The 15,029-nt window shown below is 35.9% G+C and overlaps 1 protein-coding gene across 8 annotated transcripts in view; it reads right to left on the reverse strand.

The window, feature by feature from the left end:
* The window catches only part of LOC148834980 (serine/threonine-protein phosphatase 2B catalytic subunit beta isoform), a 36,682-nt gene extending 22,810 nt beyond the window's left edge, over positions 1 to 13,872 (reverse strand). For 7 of the 8 annotated variants that reach the window (XM_088915215.1, XM_088915212.1, XM_088915211.1 and 4 more), the window contains exons 1-3: positions 13,553 to 13,871; positions 3,346 to 3,543; positions 548 to 672 (exon numbers count right to left, since the gene is read on the reverse strand). In XM_088915215.1, the coding sequence (XP_088771341.1) occupies positions 548 to 672; positions 3,346 to 3,543; positions 13,553 to 13,601 (372 nt within the window). In that variant the 5' untranslated portion in view covers positions 13,602 to 13,871. Of the gene's footprint in view, positions 1 to 547; positions 673 to 3,345; positions 3,544 to 13,552 lie in introns of all 8 variants that reach the window. The other variant, XM_088915214.1, reaches the window with a different exon arrangement.
* Positions 13,873 to 15,029: the final 1,157 nt, after the last annotated feature.

Here is a 15,029-nt window from a genome sequence, read left to right on the forward strand (position 1 = left end):
AGTTGACTGCTGCATACTGTTTTAGTATATTTTTTTCAGACAATGTATTCCAAAATAAACATGCTGAGAAATAGGAGTAAACTGTGTAATCACAAGATTCTGTTTTCGGTGTTAGTCTTCAAAACCCCTTCACAACTAATTCTGGCATCAGCATTCTAACAGCTGCTTCTGATAGGGTTGGTTAATTCAGGGAATTTCCCTTTCATCAGAGAACAGGCACTTTAGCTTACCACTATTGTCTTTGGAAAGCAGAAGAAACTTGGAGTGCCAGGAGGATAAACACATGAACACGAGGAGAAAGTACAAATTCCCAGAAGAAAGGCACCTCAACCAACAACAGGATGAGGGCGTCTAGGCTTTTGAGGCAGAAGCTCTAAAGATCATGTCACTGTTGACCGCTCACAGTTTTCTGCCTACTGGAGATTAAACAATGTGCAGATCTGGTAGCTTATAAATGCAAGATAATAAGGCAATATATTTATCCGAAAACCATAAAGGTGTAATTAGTTAAAGTCTTCAAACTGCGTAATCTTCTGTTCTCTCTTACCTCTATACTGAAGTAGCCTCTGTCTACGTAGTCACCAAGGAAGAGGTATCTAGTGTTGGCTGGGGATCCTCCCACTTCAAAGAGCTTCATCAGGTCAAAGAACTGCCCATGAATATCGCCACACACTGAAAGACAAACAGCTACTTAAAATACTTAAAACTTTAAAATGATTTAAATCATTGTAGTTTAGCTGGCGGTGTATGCGTGTATGTGTGTATGTAAATCCATACAATACCATTAATGTAAAAAAAGTTACAAGTATGTTTCAAGTGATGGGAATAAAGACTTGAAAAAACTTGAAAAATATATAATTAAAGTCTCTTATATTTAGATAGAATAGTTTTTATAAAAAAATAATAAGACCCTTTTGAAATCTAGATGACAACCTCTATTTCAAATATTACTTTACATAATTTTGGAAAACTACAAGAATGAAGGAGAAGGATAAAACAATAACTCCCAAATCTTCCACAGAATTTAATGAAATACGAAACCACTAAAGTGAATTTTATCTCATGGATCAGGGACAGGAAATGACATTCATATCTCTAAATAGTTTAGTAGCACAAAATCCTTTCATGACATCTCAATACAAAATGCCCTCCTTTTCATACCAAATGCGAGAACAAAATACTATGTAACTCATTAAATCACCCTAATGAGCTGTAATTCTCCAACTTTAAATTCTGCCCTACAGCACAAAATGCACAGAAATATTTGTACAATATTTTATTTTAACACAAAAACAAGAGTTAAAGTTTAAAATTAATTGTTTACACAAATGATAGAGCGCTCAGTTACTGAGGTGAAGAACTGCATTCTTGTTCATCATTTTCTTAAATACTATGTATGCTGATAAGTGCCTCAACCAGCAACAGTTCCATTTATATTTCAATCTGGGCCTCACAAAACAGGATTTTGTCATTAACCAACAGCAGTAGCACATTACTGGCTACGTGTCACTAGGGTATGTGGGCTTGTAGTCTCCTAGAGTATCCTGTTACAGCAATCCCTATGGTTTGCTGGATGTCAGCTAAGAGCTAAGAGCTTCCTCAGGCTTCTGTCTGATGCTACACCTTAGACTGCAGGGCATGTGGTGTAAGAAGATGCTAATGGAACACAGTAGAATGTAAACAAATTTTTATCCTTCCTATGCTGACAAGAAGGTTATTTCAGGGTGAGCCTTACATTCAGTGCTATTAAAGCTTTTAGAAGCAGTAACTCTGTATTCTACTGCTAGCCCACCATTGTTGCCTCAACCAAACTTTTAAACACTAATTTGACCTACACTGATCATAATGAAAGGCAGAAAAAATAAAGATTCATTATGCAATATTTTGCACACTGCATCGTAGGTAAAAATAAGCTATCATTTCAAATACGTTATAGAGGACTTAAAAAAGCTAACCCAGGTTGGAAACAATAAAATAATAGTCCGATATAGGTATATAAGTTACACCAAAACTAAGTTACCCTTCCAAAAGTGAGAGGAAGACCACTTTCAGCTTATGTCAGACAAGTGTAAAGAAAAATCTTTGTTCCTTTTTGAAGGATCATAATGTGTTTTAAACTCATCTTAAATATCCATGTGATTATAACATAAATACAGTATATGATCCAGTGTCCAATTCATGTATACACTACTTATGAGAACGTTTCAAGTTGACGATGAAGGGAATCATTCTAGATTTACACCAATGATAATATACTTTGTTCAATGAAAACCATCTTCACATCAAGCTAGCTTTTCTGTTATGTCAATAATTCTTACTGTATATTGTTCAAACACTAAGTAAAGAAAAATAGAATCAGGCACAATCAGGTGGAACAAATTATGTTACACACTATTGAAATCATGTCAGTTGTGCACTAATCAATCAACAAAAATGTATTATGGATAATAACACTAATAAGATCTCCTAATACTTAGAAGGAAAACCTACAATTAGTTTTCTAAAAGAGAAAAAGGGGTTGTGTCCATACAGTTCAGCTTACATTCGTCTTGTAAAAAGAGAACTGTAAAGGGAACAGATTCAAACCAGGCATTGAGAACATCAACGCAATACACTCTTTCAGAATTAGCACTGAAACACGAAGCAGAGGACACAAGTGGAAACTAAGCAGAAAAACATAAAAGAAAGAACAGGAGGCACTTTACACAAAGAGTTACTCTGACTTTCCAGAAACCAGATGAGCTAGATGGAGCTAATTACTCATTCTCATCTGTAGCTTTTCCTATGCTCTTACTAAAGTTTAAAATGACATGTTTTCACAAAAACAGACCTAATGATGGAGTAAAATCACTTAAGGGGAAGCTCAAAATCCTCTTTAACGAACAGTAAAAGGTCTATGACCTTAGCATTACTAGGTCAAATCCAGGCTATGCTGTTCTCTGCCTTTTGCTGGGAGTCCTAGTGCTGAATTGGCTGTGAGCCATCAGGATTGTTTTGGGTAGAGTCAGCGAGGGGATTCTCTTCTAGCGACCTAATAGCAACTCATTTGGCTGACCGAGTGCCTGAAGGACAGAGTGATGTCAGTGTGAGCTGTTTCTATCATTTTGCTTGTGACTCAAGAAGTAGTTTAAACCATCTGCATTTTTCTCATCCCACAAAGGGAGCCCTGAGCAGTATGCTCTAACGGCTTTTATTTTTGCCTTGTAAATATCTCTTTAAAAATGTAATCAGTATATAATTATATATTAATGCACACAAATCTACTGTATAATTATCATTTCACATTTTACCCTCCTGCAGAAGCAGGGATTAAACATAACCAATCAGAATGACGAAAGCTCTCACCTGTAATTGGTGCTTGCACATCTAGCATAGTTTTCTCTCTGCGAAGTATCTCAGCTCCTTCGTTAATAATCCGAAGGGCTATTTCTTCTTCCAGTCGCCCCTCCTTTATGAGGTGGTTTTTCAGAACCTCCGCCCGTGGCTTACCATTGTCAAACACTTCCTCAGCTGTCAGCCGATGAGTGGGCGGAAAGGGGACAGCTGCAACACACAAAACTAGGAGATTTATTTTCTTGCAAAGTTTTCACAGAACCAAGGTGCTCAGGGAAAAAAAATAAAAACAAAATGACTGAATCCTACAACTGTGATGCCTGACGGTTTTTCAGGTAGCTTTAAATAGTCAAGTAAGCAAAAAGAAGCCTAGAGCATGTTAACTTGTACTAATTAAGCAAGTGGCCCAATTAAGTCATTCAGAACTCAGCTGTAACAAGAAGCTTATTCCAGATGCCGGGCTACAGATTTGCACTCGAAGGTGTTTCTACAATTAAAATGCATTGAATATATCATATCCAAAGTTGATATGCAGTATTTAATATTAAATGTAACATAAGGAAAGGGGAGGGCAATATGCCCCCACAAAATTAAATTAACCTGTCTCTGACATCTGCATTCAAGGGAAAGGGTCACATGAAGTGATCATTTGAAATCCTTGGTTCTGTAACTTCTTTTCATAATGTTTACATTACTCCTCTTCAGACAGTGCCTGTATTAATGTTTTAGTTCTTATCATTTCATTATGTTTGTTTGCCACCTGTGTGGCTCTTGCAGTTTTGGTTCAGCCTTACTGTCATTCTATTATTTATTTTTACTGTACCTGCAATTAATCCTTGTACTTACATGGAATGGAAATGATCTATTGTGGGTCATCCTGAGATAAGGGCATCAGCCAAGCAAATAAAACAATCAAGATCTACTTCATCATTCGTCATTCATAATTTTTCCACCACATTTAGATTCCTAAAGAACTCTTAAAACATAAATATTTTTTGTACAAGGTTTTAAACATGGTTTAAAGTGTGATACAGGGTCATATTACATTTCACAATGAGGAATAGATGACATTTTTAGCATTATCACAACTGTTAGAAATGACCTAGGAGTTTAATCACACTTATTTTGTTCCATGCATTAGGTCAAATGTAAGCTTTATAGACCTTTCTTAAGACCATTTAGCATAGAATGTTCATTCTGTAAGCCTTTCTATTAGTCTATATGCAGAAAGCTAAGAAGTCATTCAGGTATAAATGTGAAGTTATGTGCTTAGGGAAGGAAGCAGCGTGCTCTAGAAATGATACAACTCGGCCACTGCCCCCGAGCTCTCTTCATCACTGTCATTCCTGCTCCTAGAAGAACAGAATGCTCTTCTGATCTTAAAATACTACTACAGACTTCCTCCCTTGCCCTACCTCTGTTCTAAACTTGCCCGTACATTGTTCCTGCTGAAAACGTACTTCAACTTGTAAGTTCTAAAACTTTCTAGTGAATCGAAAAGTCACTTCGGCAATGCTACAGAAGTCAGAATGCTTCTCTCTTATGCCCGGTACTCTGCTTCAAAGCTTAAAACAGGAGCGTGAAGAAAGTGTAGTAGATTCAGTAAGCCTTCTCTGTTCTGGCTGGAAACAGCCAACAAGAAAAGGTCACAAATAAGTGAGGCTGTCATGCATGTGTCAGCAAAAACCGGCTGCTGCCTCCCCCTCTCCAAGTTACAGGGTAACTCAGAACCCACAGCCACTGTTTTAACTCCCTGGGGTTATTTTTAAAAATGCCAATCCATTAAGATGAGATTTCAGTTATGAGTTGCATTTATCATTATTCCATACTTCCCTTATGAAATAAATACTGTGAGTAGTACCGACTAAATTCCCTTTAACTGTACAAAATTTTCGGTTATATAAAACCACATTGACAATTTGCTATGGCTTATGAATCTTTGCCAAGTGTCCTTGCAATTTTACATTTGGCCTAAAAATGTGGATCATCAGGCCTAAAGGTCCATCAAAGCTGAAGTACTCTTGTTTTTATTTAAAGTTGAGTCATACTGCAGTACTGACGTGACAGTTGTAGGTCAGAAGCAATTACTTTAATGTATGCACTTGTGAAAAGTTTCACAGTGGACACACTTTTATACACCTAACCCGGCTAAAGGCTGGAAAAAGAAAAGTGATTTCTTGCCACTTTAAAATTAACAGAGGTCTTCTGTCTGTGAAGATATGTTCTATGAACAGGTTGTTCTATTATTACAAATACGGTTTATAGGAAGACTTAAAATAAACCTGATAGGGGTTATTTACTGTAGCTGTTTGAATTTTCATTACTTGCCCTCATGGAAACAATTTTAGAAAAAAAACGGGCACCTGTTGTGGAAAGAGCATTTTTCAAACAAGCCCATGTTTTGAGATTGTTTGTCACTCTTAAGGCAATGTAAACATGTTTTCTGAAATAACACTTCGATTGCAGCAATAACTGTCACTCTGTAGGCATAACCAAGGACTTTTCTTGTCTGGAAGAGGACAACAAAATACCATGTATAAGAGTAAACCCAGCCATCCAACATCTAATGCTAATGACAATCTATCAATACTGAATATGCATAAAAAATAATAATAAATATATTCATTCAAGCTGTGCCCAACACTCCTACACTCTAAATCCACATCTTCTACGTACATTGACTACAACTCTGATCATATAAAATATGTCAGCAAGTACCACTTGTTAACCTCTGAAAGCTACCACAAGTCATCTGTAATTTGTAGTAGCTTTTTTGCAATAGTCTTTATACCATAGCTACTGGCAATAATATTAATAACAATTACAAAAGCTGTATTTGTGTTATGGGGCAGATTATTAATCCAATGAACACCAGAATTCACATAGAATATCCCATTTTTATCTCAATAAGTGGTTCTCTTGTAAACATTTTAAATTAATACTTTTTAGCACCAAGCACATTTTACCTAATTTTTAACAGCTGAAAACAAAACTGATTCAGTAAAGAGAACTTTGTTGATATTAACACTTGAATTATGTGCAACTTGAAATATAAGTACCATTCAGCACGTCATTCAATGACTTACAAATAGCAATTAGAACTATTCACCTCCGCTGGTTAACACTATCACTAAATAAAAAAACTTTTGATATTGTCGATTTCTATACTTTGCCTTGATGGATGATGCATGCTGTTTGTTCTGTAAAACTAAACTTAAACCTCATCTTAGCAGAACTGTGATATTCTAAAAATATAAATTTAAATTAATGAATTCAATTATAATGTCCATTTCATGCCTGCACATATCCCCATTATTTTTATTTGCTCAGAACTGGCAGGGTGCTCATTTACGACTGCTGTGAAATAGCCCCATTTCCATTAAAAGCAACACAATATTCATCAAAGCTGCACGTACACAATATAAAGTGCATTTCAAAAATAGACCAAGACAGTTTGGTCTCAAGGAAGATTATCTCATTCCTACAAAAAGAATTAGCATTTGCAGAGTTTCTATAGGCACACTTAAACTACAGACACTTGAAATGTGTCACACGGGGCAGGCACAACTGTGCAGTAAGATCTATTCCTAAAATTCTCCTTATTTCAAATACTTAATTTTCTGCTCCTCATGTGTGCCTTGAGCCTCAAGAGGACTGTGTATTTCACCAGTCCTGGAAATTTGAGATTTCAAAATATGCATTTCCCCCAGATCCTTCAGGGTCTATAGTTCTTATTATAATTTTATTAATTATTTGATGCTGTTTTTTTACAGTTTTATCCTTTCTTTTTTGACCTTGCTCATCTGACCTTTTCTTTTTCATCTTATGTAACACTAAACCCTATACATCATTTGGAATTAACAAATACCTCCATACTGCTACATTTTTTGGCCAGTTCTTTACCCCACAAATGACATTGCTGAGCAAAGATATTAAATATCAGACACAATCTTATTAAGTTTGTTGCTTTTGTTACCCAAAGCTACTGATATATGCACCTACACAGAGGGAGAAAGCAATAGGAATGTGAAGTACCTTGCTCAATGGTACAATGGCAGTGCACTTGGGATTTGAACCACATTTTTGTACAGCAACAATTTCCTAAAGGGCTCCACTACTGTTTTCTAGTATTATAACATTGCTATGAATACAGCAGAGTCTAAGTAAGAAGATACCCCACCTGTCTTGCAACCATGACACCTAAGTGCAAGCAGTTCTGGTAGAGAGTATTTGAGAGTAGAATTTAGTCAAATCACTAAGTTAATACTCATACACTTTTGAAAAGTGGTATTGGATTTTTAATTGCCAAGTAGTCAGGACTTCTCATTTGAAAAATTATCATTTCTACAGTATAATTACAGTGGGGTGTTGATTCAGGATATTCTCATTCAGGGGAAAGAGTGTCACCTACAAATCAAATAAAATCAACACCTATGCAGTGAACTATAACCAAACCTAGCAGGCATAAGCACAAAATAGGACTGCTACACCCTGGATGGGATACATATACATTCACTCATACACATTGATGGATGACAATTTGTCCAAATAACCCAGACAGCATGGAAGGAATGCTGAACGCCTGAGAAAACCCATGTGAATACAGAGAGAACATGCAAAAGCTACAAAGTGAGCTTACAAAATTAATACAGTAAATATTCCTTTTCTCCGAAAAATCAATTAGATCCTCATTCTGAATTAGTTCTGTGCCAAATGATGACAGAAATTAAAGGTTTAAGAGAATAACAGAAAATCTGTCAGTTAAATAATGATTTTCACATTTTTACACCTTCAATATTCATTTGTGTTAGTGCAACTAGCCATTCAAAACAACATCACTAAAACAATTTTTAATGGATTACATCATGACTGACCAAACTGCTAAGGTTTAGCATTAAACGGTACAGTGTTCAGTGTCACAATGTCTTTAAAACATTTAGTGTAAAAACAGTATTATGGTGTTTTATCTGGTACATTTTACAATCTGAAAAGAAGAAAGGAAACACAACGTTTCAGCTGTGGAGCCTTCTTTGGGTGTAAGCACCCCACACATGCTCCACAGCCGAAACGTTGTTTCCTTTCTTCTCTTTTAGACATGGAATTAACATATTACTTGTTCCTTTGCAGCCTATGCATGCTGACGCAGCTACCCACCTTAACTACTTCATTTTACAAATTTTTAACTAAAGGACTGCAGTAAATGCACAATCGTTTCTGATATGTATGATATCTACTCTACTTCATAAACACTCAAGTCACACTGTACCTACTGTACTTTGCTGATATTAAAAAGTCATCTAAAATGTGACTGAATTAAATAATGGCACCATTTTTGTGCATTTTAGTATGACAGACTGCAATGTTTCTAAATGGATGTCCATGTCTGTATGTTTATGCCAATAAGTTCATCACCAGTAAAAAAATATCACTACAGTTTGACAAATTAGCTTTTAATTGCAAACCAATAGTTTCCATAACATAAAAAGAAAAAAAAAATCTTCCCATGCTCATTGCTTTGCTCACATGGCTTACTTTCTATTGATGCAGTATTTGTAATTCTTTAATATAACCTAATGACTGTACTTCTAGTTAAGGCAGTTAAATCCAACCAGCCATGCCTGTCAGTTCTCCTGGCTTCAGTACACATAACAATGTAGTTTAAAGTTTCAATACTCACCTTCGGGCAAGTATTTGAATTCCAGGTATACCCACTGAACCCACAATAAATTTAGCTTTTGTGAGTTAGAAAACCACAAAATTCCAACTAATGAAAGAAGTAAAAATACATTATTTAGTGATTGTCAATGAGTGTGCATGATAGGATGCACAAAGTTTTTCGAGTAGTCTTAATATTTATAAATATAAGGTTGTAAATATAATGAGACTTTTAAGCATCCTTGCTCATTTGGTTTACAAGAACTTCAGGGATTCAAGTACTCAAGCAGTTGAGTAAGGGTGCTTCAGAATAAGTATCTACAACATTAAATTTCCATAAACATGCAAGTAAATGACATACTTCCCTCCATTTGCAGTCCTTGTCCAATAATACCTGAGACGAAGCAGTGGTTTGGGGTGACGTTTTCAATTCCTTTAAAATATTTTAAACATTAGACAAAATATCTAATTGTCTTTACCTGCCATTATATTATAGACCTTCAAGTGTTTTTCTGCTTGATCATTTTTCCATTTGACTCCAAACAACAACAATGCCCTTCTCTGAAGCCTGACTGACATTACTATATAGTACTCTGAACATAAAAACACTTAGAACTGCAACAAAACTCACAAAGTAATTACTACGAATATGTCTATAGTATGCGCACTGACATTTTATTGAACAGACATGACAGGAAAATTCATTATAGTAATTTTAACATGCCATTAAAATATCAATTGTGGATCTTTTTTTGTAAAAAATACAGGCTAGTATCTTGTGTGGCCACAGCTGGAAGCACTCCAAGAGCACATCTGCGATTGCTTTGCATCAGGTTGTAGACTTGAGGGTCTCCGTCCCTATACACCAGTACAGCCTTGATAAGCATATGTCTTTTTCACTCTGAGCTCTAAAAGCCACATTGTCTCAGCTTATCCCACAAATGTTTAATGAATCTGGCTTCACAAGAAAGCAGTCATTGTACAAGCAGCATAACAGCATGTGTTGTCACCTCAGAATGAGGCCAGGAAAAGCATCAAGTGAGGTCTCGGGACTTGATCAGTATAGCGCTACACAGTCAGGTTGCTATCCACTTACTAGAAATGGAGTTATGTAGTGACAAGACCCTCCAGCTCAGACCCAATCATCTGAACCTCTTGAACCTTGATCTTGCTGGAATGTTATGACTTGAAGGACTGTGCTTATCTGCAGTGTATTTCAGGGACAGAAATTGCTGGCTGTGTACACTGCAGATGGCAGGCAACAGTGTGTGGACACAGTCCAGCACCAATGGACACCGATGGCATGATGAAGGCATTGTTCTCTTTTGTTTGGATTTCTTAGCTATCCAAATCCAGAAAAAAAATCCAAAAAAAGTAAATGGCTTACTTTCTTTTAATTTTTGAATTATCACCAGGCTTGAAATTCAATAGGATAAGTCATCTCATCTCCCTTGTTCAATACACTCTCTTTCTGAAGAGGTGATTAAGTGCTTATGCAACAGTTAAAAGTCATCTGACTACATCATGGTCAATCACAGGTGACCAATTAATCAAAACAGAGTGTATGTTTTTTGGATTTTGATTATATGTTTGTTCCATTATTTTTCTAAATGCAGGTATTAGACAGCAGCAAATACCACTGTTTCATGTGTCATCCAAAGTGCTTTTCTTATATTTTTGAGGAGATATATAAACATTTTAAAATGGATTTTGATGGTTTAATTTCAAGACAAAATCCATCCCCTGATATCCACAATAACAAAACATTTTTTCTACTTCCAGGTACAAACATAAAAGCAAAGGCTCACACAGACATCTAAAATGTTTCAAAATGTTTCATTCTAAGGTCGTACTTTTACAGCAACTTCTCTACAACTCTCATAAGAAAGTGAATTTATTAATGTAAGTGGAGGAATAGACTTTTAACGTCTCATGTATAATCCTAGAATTATACATGAGACAACTTCAAGCTACACAGTTGTGTTGTTTTTAATTGCTGAAGTCATTAAACAAACAACAATCACATCAATTCAGCTGTAATTCTCCAGAGTATTTGTAATTTTGTTATCGACAGTCTACTCTGTGTTAACATCAATGTACTGTATCTTGGGGCCATGATATTTGTCGAGACAAATGTTCTTTATTATTGATGAATGTGTGCTGCATATGATTCAAATTTACCCAAATTCATTGGCTGCTGTACTATTAATCTGTGGCAGTATTCAGTATGACTTTGAATCTAGCTATCTTAATCTGGAAAATGTTACAAAAATGTAAAACAACTTGTGTATAAATAAGACATATTGGTAAAAGGAAACAAATGTATATATTTTAGAAGATAAATCTGTCTAAGTATGTTTATAAAAGACATTTGGCAAAATTATAGAAAAAAAACATTTATATGAGGCAATATTTTTTTTTGTTCGGAATTCCAAAAGTATTAAATGGAAAATAGGTCTCATTTATAGCTGCAAATTCCAACAAAAATTGAATGAACAAATGTCTCAGAAGACACACTATAAACAAATACTTATATTTCACCTAGATTTAAGTATGCAGGAGTGACCTGTTAGTACCGTATCCAATACCTCAAATACCATGAGACCACTGTCAATAGACACATAGCTAAAAATAAAATGGGAGACCTTTTCTGGGGAAGGGTTTCTATTAAGAAATTTCACTTCCATCCACCAACCAGAACACTGCTTATTCAGGTGAGGGTTATGTCTGCGGCAAACCTAGAGCTGCTCTCTGAAGCTTAAGGCACAAGGCAGGAGTCCACCCTGGACAAGACATTGTTATATTGCAGGACAAAACCTTCTCTTAATGCATTTTAATATGATGTGATAACATAAAGCTAAAAACCTCTGTCCATTATGAAAAGGCTGCTTGTTCCTGGCAAGGAGCACAGCGGTAACCCAGAAATCCTAGTTGCACAGCAGGAATGCATACATGCTGGTTCATAACAGGGCAGACACACGTGGAAGAACATGCAAACTCAACACAGAGGACTGCCAGTCCTGAATCAAACCCAGGACTCAAGAGGACCTGTGATGGAACAGCTCTAATTCCCCCAAGTTCAAAACATTGTGTGGACTAAAATATTAGTAGCGTCCACCTTTACTTGATGATGGAGTTCTTCTCATTTAAATAAGGAGTTTATTAGTTTAATGCAGCAAATATCCCTGTTTTCCATTTCTACCACTAAGGGTGGAAAATATTTTTTAAAATACTGTAGTAATTAAAGTAATTACGTATGCAACTAAGCATCTTTTAGTTGCATAAAGAAACATTAAACAATCATTAAGGTATGACAGCATCCAATTCACTACACTGCATCACAGAAAAACTGTCAAAGAAAGCTCAGCAAACAAGTTAATGTAATTGAGTGGCAGTCGCCTTAATAATAAATGCATTTAAAGTTTTTTTTTTTACCTGTAAAGCAATGTAAAAGCACTTATAAATATTGCGTTCTACTGACTTTAATTGGATATATGCTGTTGAACCGTTTCGCACTCACAATATCGGCACAGTAAAGAAAACGACGAACTTAAAAATTATCGTTCTCTTTTCTACTAAGACCATTTAAAATGTGTTCAACGGACCTCTGTAAGTGTGCTGTGTGTAATATGCAGGCCACAGTGACAGCCATTCTTAGTCCAAGCACATCTGAAAGATCACGCCTACTTCAGGACACGCTGACAGGGCCTGCGAATAGTGTTCACCAGATACCATTTACAACGCCACATCTAAACTATCTTCAACTTTAACGTCTTTTAAAAACTACATACATAAGAAGAATGTATTAAAATAATTCCTGTACTTCTGTATTTGTCAAACATCTTAAAGAGGTGTCTAACGTTTTTCAATAAGAATAATAATGTAGAATTCATGTATCTCTGAGTGAAAGACAAGTTTCCCTGATAACGAGTTTTAATCTGTAGCAACCGTTGTCTTCGTTTCCAAACCGTAATATGATTATGTCTACGGTATGTCTATGAAACACATACAGTAAGTATATGTCCTACTGTACATTACCGACTAGATCAAACTATAAAAATTGTCTATCTTCACACATACATAGTAATATATATACACTTGTATTACAACCTAAAGTCACTCATAACTAAGCTAACTGCATAACCATACATCATAAAATGTTAGCGTGAGCTTTAATTCATTAACAGTGTTAATAACACATGCAGAAATTCTCTGAATATTTTTGTAAACTTTAAAGTGCGTCATTTAAGTACATACAGTATATAAAAGCCCAAAACAAGCTAACTTTGTAGAAAGCGACATGAGGAGGTAAAGCGCTCCCTTTTGCTACAGTATATACATATCGCTGCACAATTTTAAATGCGTGCAACAAAAAAGGTCAAACGTACATGAATAACCCAGCACACTTTCAGCATTTAAATAATCTCCCAGTCAGCCGGGAGCTTCGCTGAACATAAATATTTGCAAATGTAAAGTAGGTCCGCCATTTTTAACATCATACTAGGAATATTTTGCTTGAGTTCCCACACAAGTAGAGAAACCAACGCACAAAAAACGTACTCACATTTTATCACACGATCAGTGCTGGGGAGCAGTCCGTCCTTAGTGGACATGCTGGAGGAAGGTCTGTCGCGTTCTGTTATGATTTTTTTCAGGACAATCTCCCTTTACACTCCTCAGGTATTTAGTCACTGCGGCAGCCCCCCTTCTATCAGTGGTTCCGTTTATTTTCATAGAGCCCGTGTAAATGTTAGCAGCTGCCAATAGAGGGGTAGCTCTACTGAGATAAGAGGAATACACTCAGACACTGATTTTCAAACCTGCAGTTAAGACCAACATGGCGGTGTGTGTGCGTGCGACTGGGAGAACGGAATTCCCAGACTGTAGCGACCCCTCTGCGTGTCTCCATGGGACTGGTTTCAAATAGTGACTTATTACACTTCCGATTGAATGGGGGAGTGAATACAGAGCTGCCACTGATGCGAGGTGAATTCGAAAACTAGTATACGCGCAAAAAAGTGCATTATAAACCCAGAATCTACAGCAATCTTATTTAAACTCTGTTCATCAAGGAAACTGTTCATTGTAACTATTGGCTGGCAGCTCTGACTCTGGCAATACAGGTCATGCAGAAATGCAACTAATCATCAAGTCAGGAAAAAATACAGCAAACAACACAAATTCACTGTGTAATAATGTATTAGTAAAGTATACTGTATTATTTTTTAAGAAAACGTATCTCCAGATAAGAGTTGTTGTGAGTGGCATGACTCCTATCTAGACTCCTGCTACTGTATAATTATTGTCATACTTCAGTCTGTTTATTTCAGAATAATGAAGCAAGATATTGTCCATATCTATTTGGTTTACCGCTAAAGCTTTCATATCATGCAAATCTTTCCACTCTGTCTAGCCACAATAATAAATGAATTGTCAATATACTTATTTCTGTTAACAGTAAGTTAAACTGTGATCAATGTTTAACTACTTTTTTCATACCTAGCCAAATACAAAATGCCTTGCTGTTAATAATTAAGGAAGGCTTTAATAAAGCAATGCGGTTGTGGATGGCTGGAGAAAATCTGGTATGCATTCTTTTTGGTCAGTGGAAGCAAAGTTCCAATGTTTTAAAATAACAAAGTGGAGCTATAGGGGTAAACTTTATAAAACCTATCCTGGAAATAAGGGATTTTTGTTTATTTTTGTAACACTTATACAAACACATGGCTACTGAAGTTTGGGGATTATTGATTTCTTACATTATTATAACCAGCACTGAAAGAAAGACTAATGACTGTAATAAATCTAAAATTCCCCAAAATAATTGCCAAAGTATGTCAGATAAGTTTTTTTTAACAGCACAAAATGAGTAATGAGTAGGTCAACAAACACAACACAATGGCATATTCTAAAGGGAGCCATTAGAAATTATGAAGCAAAGCAGGACGTACAAGAGCTTCCTATAATAAATAGGACATGATGGTTTCTAAGGAATCAAAAGTAGGTCAAGAGGTTGATTTTTGTTCATTGTATCAAGGAAT

The sequence above is a fragment of the Atractosteus spatula genome, chromosome 5 (genome assembly GCF_055471065.1).
Source record: "Atractosteus spatula isolate fAtrSpa1 chromosome 5, fAtrSpa1.hap1, whole genome shotgun sequence".
In the NCBI taxonomy this organism is placed as follows: domain Eukaryota; kingdom Metazoa; phylum Chordata; class Actinopteri; order Semionotiformes; family Lepisosteidae; genus Atractosteus; species Atractosteus spatula.